General features: G+C 41.3%; 1 protein-coding gene across 2 annotated transcripts in view; it reads left to right on the top strand.

The window, feature by feature from the left end:
* The window catches only part of LOC112221497 (immunoglobulin-like and fibronectin type III domain-containing protein 1), a 42827-nt gene extending 35275 nt beyond the window's left edge, over positions 1 to 7552 (top strand). For both annotated transcript variants that reach the window (XM_042330622.1, XM_042330623.1), the window contains 8 exons: positions 2246 to 2422; positions 2591 to 2719; positions 2919 to 3227; positions 3373 to 3455; positions 3593 to 3785; positions 3960 to 4256; positions 4416 to 4742; positions 5043 to 7552. In XM_042330622.1, coding sequence (XP_042186556.1) covers positions 2246 to 2422; positions 2591 to 2719; positions 2919 to 3227; positions 3373 to 3455; positions 3593 to 3785; positions 3960 to 4256; positions 4416 to 4742; positions 5043 to 5047 — 1520 coding nt within the window. In that variant the 3' untranslated portion in view covers positions 5048 to 7552. The remainder of the gene's footprint in view (positions 1 to 2245; positions 2423 to 2590; positions 2720 to 2918; positions 3228 to 3372; positions 3456 to 3592; positions 3786 to 3959; positions 4257 to 4415; positions 4743 to 5042) is intronic.
* The last annotated feature ends 12342 nt before the right edge of the window (positions 7553 to 19894 follow it).

A 19894-nucleotide genomic window follows, 5' to 3' on the forward strand; every position in this document is an offset into this window, starting at 1 on the left:
AGAGGGCAGTGTGAAGTGCATTTGAGATTGCATCATCTGTGGATCTGTCGGAGCGGTATGCGGATTGGAGTGGGTCTAGGGTGTCTGGGATGATGGTGGTGATGTGTGTCATGACCAGCCCTTCAAAGCATTTCATATTTACAGTTGTGAGTGCTACAGGGTGATAGTCATTTAGACATGTTACCTTGGAGCTCTTGGGAACAGGGACAATGGTGGTTATCTTGAAATATTTTGGGATTACAGATTGTGGACAAGGAGAGATTGAAAATGTCTGTGAAGACACCTGGCAGCTGGTCTGCGCATGCTTTGAGAACGCGCCCTGGTATTCCGTCTGGCGGCCATGTGATTGTTAACCTTAAAAACGTTTTGCTCACATCAACCACGGAGAGCAAGATCACACAGTTATTCGGAAAGGGCTTTCCCACAAGGCACAATGTTCTATTCCTCGAAGCGAGCATAAAAGTTATTTAGCTCATTTGTTCTGCATCGCTGGGCAGCTCGCTGGGTTTCCCTTTGTAATCCGTTATCGTCTGCAAGCCCTGCCACATACGCCAAGCATTGTAGCCGGTGTAATAGGATTCCACCATACTCCTATATTGTCCTTTTGCATGTCTGATGTCTCATCGGAGGTCGTAGCGGGATTTCTTGTATTAGTCCTTGTCCCGTTCATTGTAAGTGGTAGGTCTAGCCTTTAGTCCAGCATGGATTGTTATCTGTAATCTGTGGTTTTTGATCGGGGTATGTTCTTATAGTCACTGTGGGGACTGTTGTGTTAAACTCCTTAATGTTATCGGATGAATCCCAGAATATATCACAGTCTGTACTTGCAAAACAGGTTTGTAACCTTGCGTCTGCTTCGTCCGACCACTTCCGTATTGAGCGCATCACTGGTACTTCCTGCTTCAGCTTTTGTTTGTAAACAGGAAGCAGAACAATAGAGTCATGGTCAGATTTGCCGAAGGAAGGACGAGGGAGGGCTTATATAAGTTTCTGCGGTTAGAATAAAAGTGGTCTAGAGTTGTATCACCCCTAGTGGCGCAGGCGCAGGGCAGTTGCAAATGAGAATAAAGGTGAAATGTGTTTTTTTTAAAGGAGACTTGTTGGTAGAAGAGAGGTATGGCGGTTTTAAATCTCCCCGCGTTAAAGTCTCTACCCACCAGATATTGTGGCTCTGGGTGAGCATTCTCTTGTTTGTCTATTGTCCCATACAGTTTGTTGAGTGTCAGAGTTGTGTTGACTTGTGAAGGAATTTAGACAGCCGTGATAATTACGGATGAGAACTCTCTTGGTAGATAAAAGGGTCTGCAGCTTACCATGAGGTATTCTATATCAGTTGAACCAAAGCTTGAGATTTTCTTCACACTTGAAGAAGCATACCAGTTGTTATTTATGAAAAAAGTACTACGTGCATAGCGTCATCATCCTCCACATTTCAGTAAGACATAATGTTGCAGGTTTTCAAGTCTCTGTGTTAGGAAAATCTCGAACAAATCTTATTCTCGAGGGAATGGACATTTGCCAATAAAATGGAGGGGAGCAACATTTGGTTTACTCTTTGCCTCAATTACACCAGGGCTCCACCCCGTCTCCTGCATTAAAGTCGTATTTGAAGTCAAAATCAAGGGTAGTAACTGTCGAGCTCATGTCCAGAAGTGCTTGGCGTTCACATGATAATAGTATGAACTTTCTGTAAAAAAATGTTTTAACATAAACACGATACAAGTCACTAAATAGAAAAGTTGGATTGGAAAGCGTGAGATATTGTCCTTCTCCGTCGGCGCCATCTTAATACATACACAATCCATGTCTCAATTGTGTCTTAAAAAGGCTTAAAAATCTTTCTTTAACCTGTCTCCACCCCTTCATCTACACTGACTGAAGTTGATTTTAACAGGTGACATTAATAGGGTATCATAGTTTTCACCTGGATTCACCTGGTCAGTCTATGTCATGGAAAGAGCAGGTGTTCCTAATGTTTATACATTCAGTGTGCGTTTTGTTTTTGTTTTTTGTGAAGTCCTATTATTTTTATCCAAACTAAGCAAATCAGTATTTTTACATGAAGAAAGTGTTCTGCCTGACATGACATCCAGATAGATCGTTCTCTTATTCTACACAGCACATATTTTTGCTATATCGACTTTACATACAGCTTCTGTCATTCATAGGAAGTATTCTCCACTGTGATTTGATTTGGCACTATATCCATGGTAATGGAAAGCAGAATAACAAGTTTTCCTCTCAGGTTACCCAGGACCCCCTTCGGCACCCAAAGTGGTCAGTGCCTTCAAGGACTGCATCAACCTGGTTTGGTCTCCCCCTATCAACACTGGAGGAACTGAAACTTGGGGTTACAACCTTGAGAGACGCAAGAAGGGAAGCAACTTTTGGAGCCCTGCAAACCTAGATGGTCCTATCAAAGGTGCGGCCTCCTCATAGCCAATGGCTCAAGGAAATATATCTACAAATGTGTTAATTTACCTGGAAGTGTACAACAAGAACCTTTCATAAAAATATATAACTTGCAACTGAGACTTTGTAAGTATTTTCTGGCATAATGATACTCTGAACTTTTTTTATTTTCTCTCAGACACAACGTTTGCATTGAAAGATGTTATTGAGGGAGCAGCTTATGAATTTCGAGTGTCAGCTATTAACATCTCTGGTGTCGGCGAGCCCAGTCCTCCCTCTGTTATAGTCTTTGCCAGAGATCCCAAGAGTAAGTCATGGTCATCAAAACCATTTATGTTTTTGAAATATTAGAACTTTCAATTACACCAATAGCCTGGCAGAACCAGCCTGATCGCTGTCTTCACCCTGAAATAGAATAGTGAACACAATGATCAGGCTGGTTCCAACGTAATATTGCACATGTCAACTAAAATAATAACTACTGTATCACATTGCTGTAATTCCAGAACCCCCTGGTAAAGTCATAGACCTTAAGCTAACAGATTCCAGTTACACCACGTTTTCTCTGGCTTGGACTAAACCAAAGGAGGTGGAAGGGGTGGAGGATGAGGCCAAAGGCTACTTTGTGGAGATCAGACCAAATGAGAGCCCAGAGTGGACTCGCTGTAACATCAACCCCATCATTCCCACCTCCTTCAATGTGATTGGCCTGAAGGCAATGGGAATGTTCTGGGTGAGAGTGATCGCCACAAACGATGGAGGCGAGGGCGAGCCCCAAGGCTTTGATAATTACATCATCGCCATGCCTCCGCCTGGTAAGGAATAGCATCTCATTTAAATCACTATTGTGATGTTCAATAATGAATATCGTATATACAGTAAGTCGACTGTATCCCTGAAATGTAATTTGATAATCAATAAAAAATGTAATCTGACCTATACTTTTCTTTACCCTGCAAGTGAGGCCACAATTTACAGGAAAAATGAAGAGCTTCATGGTTGTGAGAAAGGGGAATACTGTACGGTTCAACATCAACTTTGAGGTAAAGGGAAGAAAACGTAGCTTTCAGCCGACAAAATAGACTGTAAAAAGATAAAAGCTTGCATTGTAATGACTACTGCAGTATCCTGCTTGTGTCACCAAGTTCTCTGTGTTTACATGGTTTCACATGGTCCACAGGCCTCTCCTTTGCCAGATATCTATTGGTTGAAAGACTGCGTGCCTTTGTCCAAACGTGTCACCATCACCAACTCTGACCGAGGTTCACAGCTTCTGATCCCCACGTCAGAGCGCTCTGATACGGGCATCTTTACCATCATTGTGAAGAACATGGTCGGTCAGGAGACATTCAGTGTCGAGATCCGAGTCACAGGTGAATGTTAATCATTTTGCCTATATGTTTTTTATAATTTCAACTATAATATTATGGCATCGGTAGATGAGAAACAGAATCGTAAGTGAAGTTTTTAATGCCAGTATTAATGCAGTTACTGGATGTAAGTTTGGCTCTCAATCAGATGACCATGTCTTTCTGACCTGGTTCCAGATGATCCCAAGCCTCCTGGCCCGGTGGAGTTGGAACAGAATGTTCCTGGAACAGTGACTGTGACCTGGACTCCCTCCCCAGATGAGAAGAAGGATGACAGGCTGCACTACGTTGTGTACAAACGTGACTCTGTCAAGCGCACCTGGAGGATGGTCGCTGACAGCCTCTTCAACCATAAGTTCACAGTTATCAACATTCTACCCGGCAGAGAGTATAACTTCAGAGTGTTTGCTAAGAATGACATGGGCCTCTCAGAACCTGCTGTGTCCCCTACATGGAGAACCACAAGGAGAAAAGGTTTGTGGCGACAGCAGCTAGCCTCCTTGCATTTGTTGAATGAAAGATCATTGAACCGTAATTTTTTTTTGCATAGGCCACATCACAGAGAAATGTTGCCTGTATACAAAACAGTATTAGTTGTGAGGTAATCTTTCTCTCTTTTCTCCTGTAACTCAGATAAGTTCATACTGGACATGCCAGACGTAAAGGGCTTGGATCTTCAGTGTCCACCATCGTTTTTACTCCGATTGAAAATCCGCACCGCTCCACCAGGCTACGAGTGCTACATGAGTTGTGCTGTACGAGGGGATCCAAAACCCCATGTCACATGGTACCATAACAACGTCAGCCTCAACACCAACACCAACTACCTTATCACCAACGTGTGTGGGGTCTGCACAATGCTCATATTGAAGATCGGACCCAAGGACAGCGGTGACTACAGTGTCATCGCAGACAGTCCCTTGGGCAGGGCAGAGTGCTCCACCAAGCTCACAGTCAGAGGTAGTATCTCACAGTCCCATCATGATAAAATGCTTTTTTTTGCGACAGGAACAATCTGCAATTATTTTTAAACACCAGGTCTGAGTGACTATACTGTGCATTAATTGGCTCATAGACAACAATTATTTATTTTCTGTTTAGTGAATATCATCCTTTGGCTAAAGGATATAATGAAGTAGCATATCTTGACCTTTGAGGGGGTCTTTGATCTATGTACGTCAGTTCTACATCATGGAAGTCCTAGTGTGTGATACTATGTGTAGTAGAATACTAATTATGTACCATTGGTTTGTTTTCCAGAGTGAAGAGTTCACCCAGATGATTGATTGGCAGCAGCTGGCAACACAAACTTATGTATTGACCTATCATAGTCTTCAAATAGACTAGGTGTTGTGTGTGTGTGGAGGCTCAGATGCCCTTTTTCTTTTTTCAAAATGGTACACTCTTAGTTTTCTATGTGCTCACATGTAATGTGTCCTTCTATTTATTCTAGTTGTTAAAACATTGCAAAGCATGAAATGAACATGACAAGACAAACACATATCACTAACTTTTGCGAAAGTGTCTTTATATATATATATATAAATAAGTAAAGTGAAGAGACAAATCTACATAGGCTAGATATGGAAATTAGTTTAGCCTATTCATTTAATTAATATGGGGATTCCATATAATATTGGTAATTAAGAGTGATATTATGGGTATTTCAATTCATAATACAGATGTATCAATCTGTTCATATTTGAATCAAATTATATTTAAGTTACATTTGTCATTTAGCAGATCCTCTTACCCAGAGTGACTTACAGGTTAAATAAAGGTCAAGTGCTTTGCTCAAGGGCACCTCAACAGATTTTTCACCTAGTCAGCTCGGGGATTCAAACCAGCGAACTCTCACTTACTGGCCCAACGGTCCTAATCAGTAATCTGCCACCTTTCAGGCCCTTTTTCACAACACACTTGATGTCATGCACAGATTGTGAGCGACTCTTGGCAGCAGTAAGAAAGCCTTCACCATCTGCACCCATTCAACATAACCTAGAGTTACATTTTTATTACTTCTTAACAAAATATAATTTTGGGTTCTCATACACTTACAATTATGTTTTGATTATTGCTTGAACAGTCACTAAGATTATATTTGGTTGTGATCTTTGCAAAATAACTATTTTGGATTCAGCAGTTGTTAGCAGTTGTTAGCTATAATACTAATGGTCATTGAGAAAGGCTGTAGCAAAAGCTAGCCAAAGAGATATTTTACTGGTCAAAGTTTAAGTGTTTTTTTAAGTATAATGCATTTGATTTGCGATGATGACACAAACATTATATTAAGCAGGACATGCATAATGTATGAGCCTTAAAATCCAATTATAATCCAAAAGTAGTGTGAAATGGACTCATGAGAAACATGTAAATGGAGGCCTTTTTTGCTGGTGTTCTGACAACTCCCCCGTGTTCTGCCACCAATTTGCGATCATCGTGTGGCAATGTTTGCAAACACAGAAAGAGGTCTATAAGTTTAAGTTTTATTGTCACGTGCACATACACCACCATTCATCCACCAGTGTTGGTTAACTACCAGACAGATTTGTTGCCTATGCGCCAGAATCTTGCAATCTTGCACGGGTGTGTATTTACATAATTATTCTGAAAGAAAACAGTGCTGCCACAAAAGTATACTTTATGGGGACAGCTAAACAGTGTTGCCTCATCAACAGCTCAATTAAAACGGTGCCCCCTTGGGGATGCCCCTCCCATCGGCACAAACTCATTAATTAATTAAGCAATCATAAACAAGCATACACTTTCCACTCAGCTAAACATATCATGAATTATCTTCATTGAACCATTGCAATCGGTTTATCATAATACAATATAGCACAATATATAATACATATTCACAACCCCATCACTACTGACATGGTGTCTTCCAATACGCCCATTCACATGAACACGCAATTCAGAACAGGTACTACAAATCCAGTTGATTGCTGTAGCTCGGGTCCTTATTCCAGCATACCCGGAAGCTACTGGCACGGATCCCAGGTACTGCTGCTCATTCTGTTCACCAGTTCCGGAGGTCAACATCACCATCCTTCTAGGCTTCACTGAACTGGATCATTACCACCAACCCTGGTCTGTCTTGTCTGATTACGCACACCTGGTTCCCATTTCCCCTAATTAGTATGTTATAATTGCGCCCTCTGTTCCCCTTTGTCCTTGTCGGTTATTGTTCCCATGTCTGTTGGTCGTGTGAGTTGTTTCAGCTTTTGTGCTGCGTGTCTTGTGCATGACGGGGTCTCGGCCTGTGTCGTTCTACGAGGTTTACCCTCGCTCTTTAGTATGGGTACATCTCAGTGTTTTGTAAAAGTGCTTGTTTTGGGTATATAAAAAAACATATATTCCTGCAGCTGTCTCCCACTCCTTTATATCAGCGTGACAGCTACTGTATAAATGCCAAAATAACATGTTGCCACTGCATTACACACATTATTCTAAACTCCCTTCAGTAAAAGTTTGGTATGATATAAGGAATTTGCTGACAAGCTGTCATGTTTAATTTAAGTGACGTTTATTGTACTTATCAAATGTTTTGGATGAGCATTCTGTTTGTTTGTTTCTGTTCCTCTCTCTCTCTGTCTCATGTCACATATCAGTTTGCAAAGAATGTAAAAAAAAAATTATTGAGTTAATGAAACCCCATACAAACATAATGCATTTTTTGCTTTCTCAAGTAAGGCAGCTCCAAAATGCAGGTTTCAGCCTAGCTCAGTGCTTTCTGTGGTGGTGGGGCAGCCAGCGGAAAATACAGAGCTTAGGGGTTGGTTGTGTTCTCTAGTTGCACCGTGATTGGCTCAGTGTTCTGTCACTCATGGGGACAATACGTCAACACAACATCTACCGGGGGAACTCGAAAATTCAAGCCCCTTTGGTGCTGCCATTGAGTTACATTAGAAGTGCCCGTTCAAGAAGGCTCAAGGTCATTGGCCACAGATACAGTAAAATGATGTAAAATCACCTCATATCTCCTGTTGCTTTGTTTTGACTGATCATGTCAACATCATACTTTCAAAATATTAGCTAGTAAGCTAACAGTCATCATGAATAAAGTCAACAATCTACTGGCAATAACAGTCATCATGAATCAAGTCGACAATCAACTGGCAAATCCCTTTCAATCTATATTATGAAGAGAAATTACAGATAAAAACGTATCGGCCGTTGGACATAAACATTACACAAAAAGTTGGAAATCGCAAATTCAACAATGAGTGGTTTGGAAGGAATCAGTGGCTAACTGTAAGCATTGCAAAGCAATCACCTGCCTGCTAGTCAATGGAGTGGGTGTGTGGTCCAAGTCAACGGGCATCCAAGTCGGGAACTCGGGCCTCTTTCTAGAGCTCCGACCTGAAGATCACTGAAGTCAAATCAAATTTGATTTTTCACTTGCGCCAAATACAACAGGTGTAGACCTTACAGTGAAATACTTACTTACAAGCCCTTAACCAACAATGCTTCAACACATTTTTCTTCTTAACCTCTTAAGTGAAAAATAGATAATAAAAAAAAATGAAAATAAAAGTTACAAATAATTAAACAGGAGCAGTAAAATAACAATAGCAATAGCGAAGCTAAATACTGGGGGTACCGGTACAGATTCAATGTAAGACAAGGTAATTGGGGTAATATGTACATGTAGGTCATGATTCGACCTTGTTTTCTTTCGAGTTCCCAGTTGTCTTGAAAGTACCATAAATCCAGAGAATGGCAGACTTTGTTAACTTCTTGGTGACTGGGGGGCGGTATTGAGTAGATTGTATGAATAAGGTGCCAGAGTAAACTGCCTGCTACTCAGCCATAAAAGCTAGAATATGCATATAATTAGTACATTTGGATAGTAAAGACTCTGAAGTTTCTAAAACTGTTTGAATGATGTCTGTGAGTATAACAGAACTCATATGGCAGGCGAAATCCTGAGAAAATCCAACCAGGAAGTGGGAAATCTGAGGCGTGTAGGTTTTCAACTCATAGCCTATCGAAGATACAGTGGGATATTGGTCATGTTGCATAAGACTTCCACTAGATGTCAACAGTCTTTAGAACAGTGTTCGATGCTTCTACTGTGAAGTGGGGCCAAATGAGAGGGGAATGAGTCAGAGGTCTGGCAGAGAGCCACGAGCTCGTGACGCGCGGTCATGTGGAAGTTAAGCTTACGTTCCATTGCTTTTCTACAGAAAAATGAATTCTCCGGTTGGAACATTATTGAAGATTTATTATAAAAACATCCTAATGATTGATTCTATACTTAGTTTGACATGTTTCTACGACCCGTAATATAACTTTTTGGACTTTTTGTCCTACCTTTCTATGCAAGCAGTGTCAGGGTATATGCAGCAGTTTGGGCTGCCTGGCTCATTGCGAACTGTGTGAAGACCATTTCTTTCTAACAAAGACCGTAATTCATTTGCCATAATTTTACATAATTATGACATAACATTGAATGTTGTGCAATGTAACAGCAATATTTAGACTTAGGGATACAACTAATTAGATAAAATACGGAACTGTTCTGTATTTCACTGAAAGAATAAACGTTTTGTTTTCGAAATGATAGTTTCCGGATTTGACCGTATTAATGACCGAAGGCTCATATTTCTGTGTGTTATTATATTATAATTAAGTCTATGATTTGATATGTGATAGAACTGTCTGACTGAGCGGTGGTAGGCAGCAGCAGGATCGTAAGCACTTTCCTGCATTTGCCAGCAGCTCATTGCTGTGCTTCAAGCATTGCGCTGTTTATGACTGCAAGCCTATCAACTCCTGAGATTAGGCTGGCAATACTATAGTGCCAATAAGAACATCCAATAGTCAAATGTATATGAAATACAAATGGTATAGAGAGAAATAGTCCTATATTTCCTATAATAACTACAACCTAAAACTTCTTACCTGGGAATATTGAAGACTCATGTTAAAAGGAACCACCAGCTTTCATATGTTCTCATGTTCTGAGCAAGGAACTTAAATGTTAGCTTTTTTACATGGCAAATATTGCACTTTTACTTTCTTCTCCAACACTCTGTTTTGCATTAGTTAAACCAAATTGAACATGTTTAATTATTTTTTTGAGACTAAATATATGTTATTGATGTATCATATTAAGTTAAAATAAAAAAGTGTTCATTCAGTAATGTTGTAACTGTCATTATTACAAATATATATATATAAAATAAAATAAATGGTAGATTAATCCATATCGGCTTTTTTTGGTCCTCTAATAATTTGGTATCGGAATCGGCGTTGAAAAATCATAATCGGTCGACCTCTAGACACGAGCCTACCAGATAAGCTAAATTACTTCTATGCTCGCTTCGAGGCAAGTACCACTGAAACATGCATGAGAGCATCAGCTGTTCCAGACAACTGTGTGATCACGCTCTCTTCAGCCGATGTGAGTAAGACCTTTAATCAGGTCAACATTCACAAGTCCGCAGGGCCAGAAGTATTACCAGGACGTGTACTCCGAGCGTGCGCTGACCAACAGGCAAGTGTCTTCACTGACAATTTCAACCTCACCCTGTCTGAGTCGGTAATACCAACATGTTTCAAGCAGACCACAATAGTCCCTGTGCCCAAGAACACTAAGGTAACCTGCCTAAATGACTACAGACGTAGTACTCATTTCTGTAGCCATGAAGTGCTTTGAAAGGCTGGTCATGACTCACATCAACACCATTATCCCAGAAGCCTTAGACCCACTCCAATTTGCATACCGCCTTAACAGATCCACAGATGATGCAATCTCTATTGCACTCCACACTGCACTTGCATACCTGGACAAAAGGAATGTGAGAATGCTATTCATTGACTACAGCTCAACGTTCAACACCATAGTGCCCGCAAAAACCATCACTAAGCTAAGGACCCTTGGACTAAACACTTCCCTCTGCAACTGGATCTGGGACTTCCTGACGGGCCGCCCCCAGGTGGTAAGGGTAGGTAACAACATATCCGCCAAGCTGATCCTTAACGCGTGTGTACTCATCCCCTCCTGTACTCCCTGTTCACTCATGACTGCATGGCAAGGCATGACTCCAACATGGTCTTCATGTTGGAGGGCGGCAAGACCCTCCCTCCTCCTGGATATAGAAATCCTTTGACTTTACTGCTTCTTCAATGGTAAGGTCCCTTACATCATATAGAAACTTGACCTCTACCACTGCTGTGGTGCCCACCAGACCATCCAATGAGGCACCCAGGACCCAGGACCCTAGACACCGTGACCCAAAGCCCTGACTCCTGCACGTCCATTCCTGTAGCCATTTTCAATGCCTTTATGCCCTCTAATTCGTTATATGATCCCCACTTTACAGACAAATCCCCATCCAATGACTGTGAACACTTTGCAATGCATTTGTTGTAAGAAATGTGCAATATAAATAAACTTTGATTTTATTAATGATATTACGGCTGTAGAATATTTAATAAACTGTAATTTTCACAAGGACAATTGATAACTTGGGATTTTATCACTCAACATATCAATCATATAGTGGGAAGGATCCTATAAATCAAGAATGTGTGAATGCATGTACCACTCCGAATAAATAAATACTGTGCCTTTGAAGATTTGTCTCTGGTCATGAAACTACAATACAGGCTGGATGTCAAAACAAAGTAAATTCTGAATGTCAATAGATTTTTAGATTCATTCTCATCAATGACAACATACTAGAACTGAGTTATCACTCATCGAAGTCTAGAATCTGGGAAAATCTGGTTAATGATTATATAATTGATTAAGTGTCTCTTTCCTTTTAGAATGTTGACAGCTGTATAGGAAACATTGTATTGCTAAGACGCTCAAAATGAACTTAATAGCTACACTCACTGACACAGGATAAAGTTTATCCACAAACCGGTAAATTGCCCCTCACTATAGCTTAACTCAAATCTATTTGCACTTCTCCACACGGCCAGACTTGGTGGTCTTCTCCCTTTTTAATGTTCTTATGCTGATCTTTGAAAATTGCAATGAAGTCAAATAGACACCAAAGTTGACATACTCTACAAATAACTATCTAGGCCAGTGGTTGCAAAAAAGGTTATAGTCCCGTACCCCTTCAAACATTCAACCTCCAGCTGCGTACCCCCTCGCACTCTCAAATGTTTGTTTTTTTGCCATAATTGTAAGCCTGCCACACAGACTATACGATACATTTATTAAACATAAGAATGAGTGTGTGTTTTTGTCACAACCCGGCTTGTGGGAAGTGACAAGGGCACACATAATAATATAATAATCAAAAATGTTGCTCTTTATTTAGCCATCTTACAGGTTCATGAGAAGGGTGTGCTTGAAATGATGCACATAACTGCAATGCTGGGTTGTATTGGAGAGAGTCTCAGTCTTAAATCACTTCCACACACAGTCTGTGCCCGTATTTAGTTTTCATGCTAGTGAATCCACTCTCACATAGGTACACTCTCACATAGGTACATGGTTGCAAAGGGCATCAGTGTCTTAACAACTGGATTTGCCAAGGTAGGATACTCTTGAGCACAGCCCTATCCAGAAATCTGGCACTGGCTTCTGATTAAATACAATTTTCACAGAACTGCTTGTTGCAATTTCGATGACGCTCTCTTGTTCAGATATTGGTAAGTGGACTGGAGGCAGGGCATGAAAGGGATAATGAATCCAGTTGTTTGTGTCGTCCGTTTCGGGAAAGTACCTGCGTAATTGCGCACCCAGCTCACTCAGGTGCTTCGCTTTATTATGTTTTGCATTGTCCGTAAGCTTGAGTTCATTTGCACACAAAAAAATCATACAATGATGGAGAGACCTGTGTGTTGTTCTTGTTAATGCAAACAGAGAAGAGCTCCAAATTCTTAATCATAGCCTCAATTTTGACCCGCATATTGAATATAGTTGCGGAGAGTCCTTGTAATCCTAGATTCAGATCATTCAGGCGAGAAAAAACATCACCCAGATAGTCATGTGAGAAACTCATCATCATGCAAGCGATCAGACAAGTGAAAATTATGGTCAGTAAAGAAAACTTTGAGCACGTCTCTCAATTCAAAAAAACTTATCAATACTTTTCCCTTTGATAACCAGTGCACTATGTTGTGAAAGCGTTACATGGTCGCTGTCCATATCATTGCATAATGCAAAACATACACAGGAGCCTTGCTTTAACAATGTTTTTAAAATGGTTTTCTCCACAATTTTGTGGTATCCAATTGGTAGTTACAGTCTTGTCTCATCGCTGCAACTCCCGTATGGACTCAGTAGAGGTGAAGGTCGAGATCGGTGCATCCTCCAAAACACAACCCAACCAAGTCACACTGCTTCTTGACACAATGCCCACTTAACCCGGAAGTCAGCCGCACCAACGTGTCGGAGGAAACACCGTGCACCTGGCGACCGTGTCAGCGTGCACTGTGCAAGGCCCGCCACAAGAGTTGTTAGTGCACGATGGGACAAGGACATCCCTGCCGGCCAAACCCTCCCCCGCCCCGCCGCCCCATAGGTCTCCCGGTCGCATGTGACAGAGCCTGGACTCGCACCCAGAATCTCTAGTGGCCTTAGACCCCTGCACCACTCAGGAGGCCTTGGTTTAACAAAGTTAACAACTTTCACTGTAGTGTCCCCTTGGCAGCAAGAGCCTCTCGGTGGATGAGGCAGTGTACCCAAGTGGCGTTGGTAGCAACTGCTTGCACGCGCGTTACCACTCCACTATGTCTCCCTGTCATGGCTTTTGCGCCATCAGTACAGATACCAACACATCTTGACCACCAAAGTCCATTTGATGTCACAAAGCTGTCCAGTATTTTTTAAATATCCTCTCTTATTGTCCTGGTCGCCAGAAGAGGATATCTTTCTTAATTGACCCCCCATGAATGTAACGGACATATACCAGGAGATGTGCCAGGTCAGCCACGTCTGTTGTGTCATCCAGCTGTAACACATATAATTCACTGGCTTGTATGCGAGGCAGTAATTGTTTCAAAGCATCTCCTGCCATGTCACTGATGCGTCGTGAAACAGTGTTGTTTGATGAAGGCATTGTCTGTATAATTTTTGGAGACTTTTCCCCCAGCACTGTCCCAGCCATATCTGCGACAGCAGGAATAATTAAGTCCTCCACAATAGTATGGGTCTTGCCTGTCCCAGCCACTCGGTAGCTCACCATATAAGACGCTTCTAGCCCCTTCTTATTAATGGTATCCGTTGCTTTTATATATGTCTTACTACTTACTAAAATTCTGAAATTTCCAACCCCAACTACAACATTTTCAGCCTAGATAGAACTGCCAAAGGTGGTGGAGTTGCAATCTACTGCAGAGATAGCCTGCAGAGTTCTGTCATGCTATCCAGGTCTGTGCCCAAACAGTTCGAGGTTCTACTTTTAAAAATCCACCTTTCCAGAAATTAGTCCCTCACTGTTGCCCCTTGTTATAGACCCCCCTCAGCTCCAAGTTGTGCCCTGGACACCATATGTGAATTAATTGCCTCCCATTTAACTTCAGAGATTGTACCGCTAGATGACCTAAACTGTGATATGCTTAACACCCCGGCCGTCCTACGTTCTAAGCTAGATGCCCTCAATCTCATCCAAATTATCATGGAACCTATCAGGTACAACCCTAAATCTGTAAACACAGTGTCGTGACGTTGTATTAGTTAATGTGACGACTGTTGCTCATCGAATGATTAAAGGTTTCTAATTGCGTGATTAACTGAATCAAGCAATTATTAACTCATTAACCTGGGGCACATTGGGAAAATTAGTTTTATTGAGTTTCTATTTCCCAAATTAACTCAAAGAATATCAGAATATCGATTTTACAACAGCCACTAATTAATCAGTTACCTCTACAGTCTCGTTCTGAACGTCGCATAATCCAGGAATCTGCACGGACCCGGGTCTCACCAATGAGTTCGTACCACACCAATGTTAGTTGAGTATTTATTTACTAGAAAGCTAAAATGATGATAAAAGATACACATACACAAAAACACATTCTAGGCTATTGATTAGAACTTTGTATAATGGGCCAACACACTATGGCACGTGTTACCCAAAGTGGGGATTTAAAAGAGAGAGAAAAAGAGAAAGTACACGAGAGAAATATACATTTGGGTGAATTTGTCAGCTATGCTTATTCTCACCCTAGCCTTGCCCCAAACTGCCGCTCTTATGGGTCAGAATATAATGATGTAATTACGTGTGGAAGGTCTCCGTGGATTCTCTGCGTGGACTGTTCAGGCTGCTCAATGACGCACTTCTCCGCCGCAACTCAATTGTCCTCACGATGTCAGTGTCCTTCTGGCTTAGGAGTCTGTTCCCTCGCCCTTGCTCTGGAAGGGCTCTCCTGAGGACAGACAGCTCTGTAGCTCAGAGCTCACAGCGTAGGAATGAAACAGTGTAGATACCATGATTCAATGGGGAGTGGAGGCTAGGTGGTCCGACTTGAATTCACCCGCTTAGACACAAAAAGATGTGTTTTTCTTCACACTTGTTGCGTTTTGGGTTCGTTGACTTTTTAGACCTCGGCTGCAGCTTGGGTCACTTAGTCTGATATGTTAATTCTTCACTCACAGGTTTTATACCCTCAGGTCAGAAGTGTGCGTAACTGCCTTTAGGGCAATTCTCTGGGTATACCAAGATAAGAGGCAAGGTCTGGAAAGGCAAGGTTACTCAAATACAATTTTAGACAACTAACTTCACATTTCATCTTTACCAAAACATTATCTTTGATTTGGACATTTTCTATACAACGTACAATGTATAAACATCAAACATATACTAGGAAAACTCTTAACGTTACATTGTTTTCGTAATAACGTCATCTATTATCCCTTAATAACAAAACAAAAATGACGTACATTTTCATATTACATCTATCGTCATGACCACCATTGTGGCTGACGGAAACCATTGTTCCAAAGTCCCTTTATTTCATGTTAAATGTTCTTTGGCTGGTTCTCCATAGTGACAGGACAAAGGAATTTGTCTGTGGCCTAAGATTTACCATGGGCGTGAGGGGTCATTAAACCCCCACATCTTCAGACCCCTAGATCTCTCCTCCTCTATTGGGGTTGAGAGATAATCTGTAGGGTTGTGGTCTCCTGTAACCTGACCTGATCAGGACAGTCATGACAACGGGCACCCTCATAGATTTCATCCTAACGAACCTGCCCTCTAAATACACCTCTGCTGTCTTCAACTGCGATCACTGCCTCATTGCCTGCGTCCGTAATGGATCTGCGGTCAAACGACCACCCCTCATCACTGTCAAACGCTCCCTAAATCACTTCAGCGAGAAGGCCTTTCTAATCAACCTGGCCCGGGTATCCTGGAAGGATATTGACCTCATTCCGTCTGTAGAGAATGCCTGCTTATTCTTAAAAATTGTTTTCCTCACCATCTTAAATAAGCATGCCATGTTCAACAAATATAGCCCTTGGTTCACTCCAGACTTGACTGCCCTTGACCATCACAAAAACATCCCGTGGTGTAATGCATTAGCATCAAATAGCCCCCGTGATATGCAACTTTTCAGGAAAGTTAGGAACCAATATACACAGGCAGTTAGGAAAGCAAAGGCTAGCTTTTTCAAACAGAAATTTGCATCTTGTAGCACAATCTCCAAAACGTTCTGGGACACTGTAAAGTCCATGGAGAATAAGATCACCTCCTCCCATTAGTCCACTGCACGGAGGCTAGGAAATCTACTATAATCGAGAATTTCAATAAGCATTTTCTATGGCTGGCCATGCTTTCCAACTGGCTACGCCTTCCCCGGTCAACAGCTCTGCACCCCCCACAGCAACTCGCCCAAGCCTCCCCATTTCTCCTTCACTCAAATACAGATAGCTGATGTTCTGAAAGAGCTGCAAAATCTGGACCCCTACAAATCAGCCGGGCTAGACAATCTGGACCTTCTCTTTCTAAAATGATGTGCCGAAATTGTTGCAACTCCTATTACTAGCCTGTTCAACCTCTCTTTCGTATCGTCTGAGATTCCCAAAGATTTGAAAGCTGCCGCGGTCATCCCCCTCTTCAAAAGGGGTGACACTCTACACCCAAACTGCTACAGACCTATATCTATCCTACCCTGTCTTTCTAAGGTCTTCAAAAGCCAAGTTAACAAACAGATTACCGACCATTTCGAATCCCACCATACCTTCTCCGCTATGCAATCTGTTTTCAGAGCTGGTCATGGGAGCACCTCAGCCACACTCAAGGTCCTAAATGACATCATAACCGCCATCGATAAGAGACATTACTGTGCCGCCTTATTCATTGACCTGGCCAAGGCTTTCGACTCTGTCAATCACCACATACTTATTGACAGACTAGACAGCCTTGGTTTCTTGAATGATTGCCTCGCCTGGTTTACCAACTACTTCTCTGATAGAGTTCAGTGTGTCAAATCGAAGGGCCTGCTGTCCGGACCTCTGGCTGTCTCTATGGGGGTGCCACAGGGTTCCATCCTCGGGCCGACTCTCTTCTCTGTATACATCAATGACGTTGCTCTTGCTGCTGGTGATTCTCTGGTACACCTCTACGCAGACAACACCATTCTGTATACTTCTGGCCCCTCTTTGGACACTGTGTTAACCTTTTTGGGATAGGGGGTAGCATTTTCACTTTTGGATGAATAGCGTGCCCAGAGTGAACTGCCTCCTACTCTGTCCCAGATGCTAATATGTGCATATTATTAGTATTGGATAGAAAACACTCTGAAGTTTCTAAAACTGTTTGAATGTTGTCTGTGAGTATAACAGAACTCATATGGCAGGCGAAAACCTGAGAAAACATCTGAGGTTTGTAGTTTTTCAAAGCTTGGCCTACCGAGTACACATTGAGATATGGATGAGGTTGCACTTCCAAGGGCTTCCACTAGATGTCAACCGTATTTTGAAACTTGAATGAGGATTCTACTGTAAAGGAGGGGCTCATGAGACCTGTTTGAGTCAGTGGTCTGGCAGAGAGCCTTGGTCTCATGACGCGCTTCCCGACAGAGTTACCTCTCGTTCCAGTGCTTTTCTCTGGTTGGAACATTGTTGGAACATTATTGATGTTTTATGTTAAAAACATCCTAACGATTGATTCCATACATCGTTTGACATGTTTCTAAGGGACTGTAACGGAACATTTAGAGTTTTTGTCTGGATGAAATGCTCGAGCCTCATGAAGATGGTTTACTAGGCTGAACACGCTAACAACAAGTGGCTATTTGGACATAAATGATGGAACTTTATGGAACAAATCAGTCATTTATTGTCGAACTGGGATTCCTGGGAGTGCCTTCTGACGAAGATCATCAAAGGTAAGTGAATATTTATGGTGTTGTTTCTAACTTTGTTGATTCCAACATGGCGGATATTCCTCTGGCTGTTTTGGGTTCTGAGTGCCGTTCTCAGATTATGCTTTTTCCGTAAAGTGTTTTTGAAATCTGACACAGCGGTTGCATTAAGGAGAGGTATATCTTTAATTCTGTGAATAACACTAGTATCTTTTATCAATGTTTATTATTAGTATTTCTGCAAAATTACCGGATGTTTTGGAATCAAAACATTACTGCATGTAAGGCGCCAATGTAAACTGAGATTTTGGGATATTTATATGCACATTATCGAACAAAACATACATGTATTGTGTAACATGATGTCCTATGAGTGTCATCTGATGAAGATCATCAAAGGTTAGTGATTAATTGTATCTATATTTCTGCTTTTTGTGACTCCTATCTTTGGCTGGGAAAATGGCTGTGTCACTACAATGGATGGCTCTGACTTAAAATATGTGGACAACTACAAACACCTAGGTGTCTGGTTAGACTGTAAACTCGCCTTCCAGACTCATATTAACCTCTTTAGGGCTAGTGTCCCACCTGGCCAACATCCAGTGAGATTGCAGTGCCAAATTCAAATACAGAAATACTCATTATAAAAATTCACAAAAAAAAAACATATTTTACATAGGTTTAAAGATTAACTTCTTGTGAATCCAACCACGGTGTCAGATTTAAAAAAATGTTTTACCGCGAAAGCATACCTTACGATTATTTGAGAACATAACCCAGCAGACAAATCATTACAAACAGTAACCAGCCAAGCAGAAGAGTTAAACAAGTCAGAAATAAAGATACAATTAATCCCTTACCTTTGATGATCTTCATATGGTTGCACTCAGAAGACATTCATTTACTCAATACATGTTCATTTTGTTCGATAAAGACTCTTTATATCCAAAAAACTCAGTTTTGTTTACGTATTTTCTTCAGTAATCCACAGGCTCAAACGCAGTTAAAACAGGCAGACAAAAAAATCCAAATTGTATCTGTAAAGTTCATAGAAACATGTCAAACGATGTTTATATTCAATCCTTGTTTTTAGCCTAAATGAACTATAATATTTCAACCAGACAATAACGTTGTCAATATAAAAGGTAAACAAGAAAGGCACTCTCTCGGGATTGCGCATGAAAAAGCTCTGTGACTCGACAAGGATCCACTCATTCAGACTGGTCTTACTCCCTCATTATTAGAATACAAGCCTGAAACAATTTCTAAATACTGTTGACATCTAGTGGAAAGCATAGGAACTGCAATTTGAGTCCTAAGTCAATGGATACTGTAATGGCATTGAATAGAAAACTACAAAACCAACAAACAAAAAACTACTTCCTGAATGGAGTTTTCTCAGGTTTTCACCTGCCAAATAAATTATGTTATACTCACAGACACTATTTTAACAGTTTTGGAAACTTTGGAGTGGTTTCTATTGAAATCTACCAGTTATATGCATATTGTATCTTCTGGGCCTAAGTAGCAGGCCGTTTAATTTGGGCATGCTTTTCATCCAAAATTCCAAATGCTGCCCCCTACCCTAGAGAAGTAAGCATCTCCAATCCGAAATTAAATCTAGAATTGGCTTCCTATATCGCAACAAAGCAGCCTTTACTCATGCTGCCAAACATACCTTCATAAAACTGACCATCCTACCGATCCTCGACTTCGGTGATGTCATCTATAAAATAGCCTCCAACACTCTACTCAACAAACTGGATGCAGTCTATCATAGTGCCATCCGTTTTGTAACCAAAGCCCCATACACTACCCACCATTGC

The sequence above is a fragment of the Oncorhynchus tshawytscha genome, linkage group LG02, assembly GCF_018296145.1.
Source record: "Oncorhynchus tshawytscha isolate Ot180627B linkage group LG02, Otsh_v2.0, whole genome shotgun sequence".
NCBI classification, from domain to species: domain Eukaryota; kingdom Metazoa; phylum Chordata; class Actinopteri; order Salmoniformes; family Salmonidae; genus Oncorhynchus; species Oncorhynchus tshawytscha.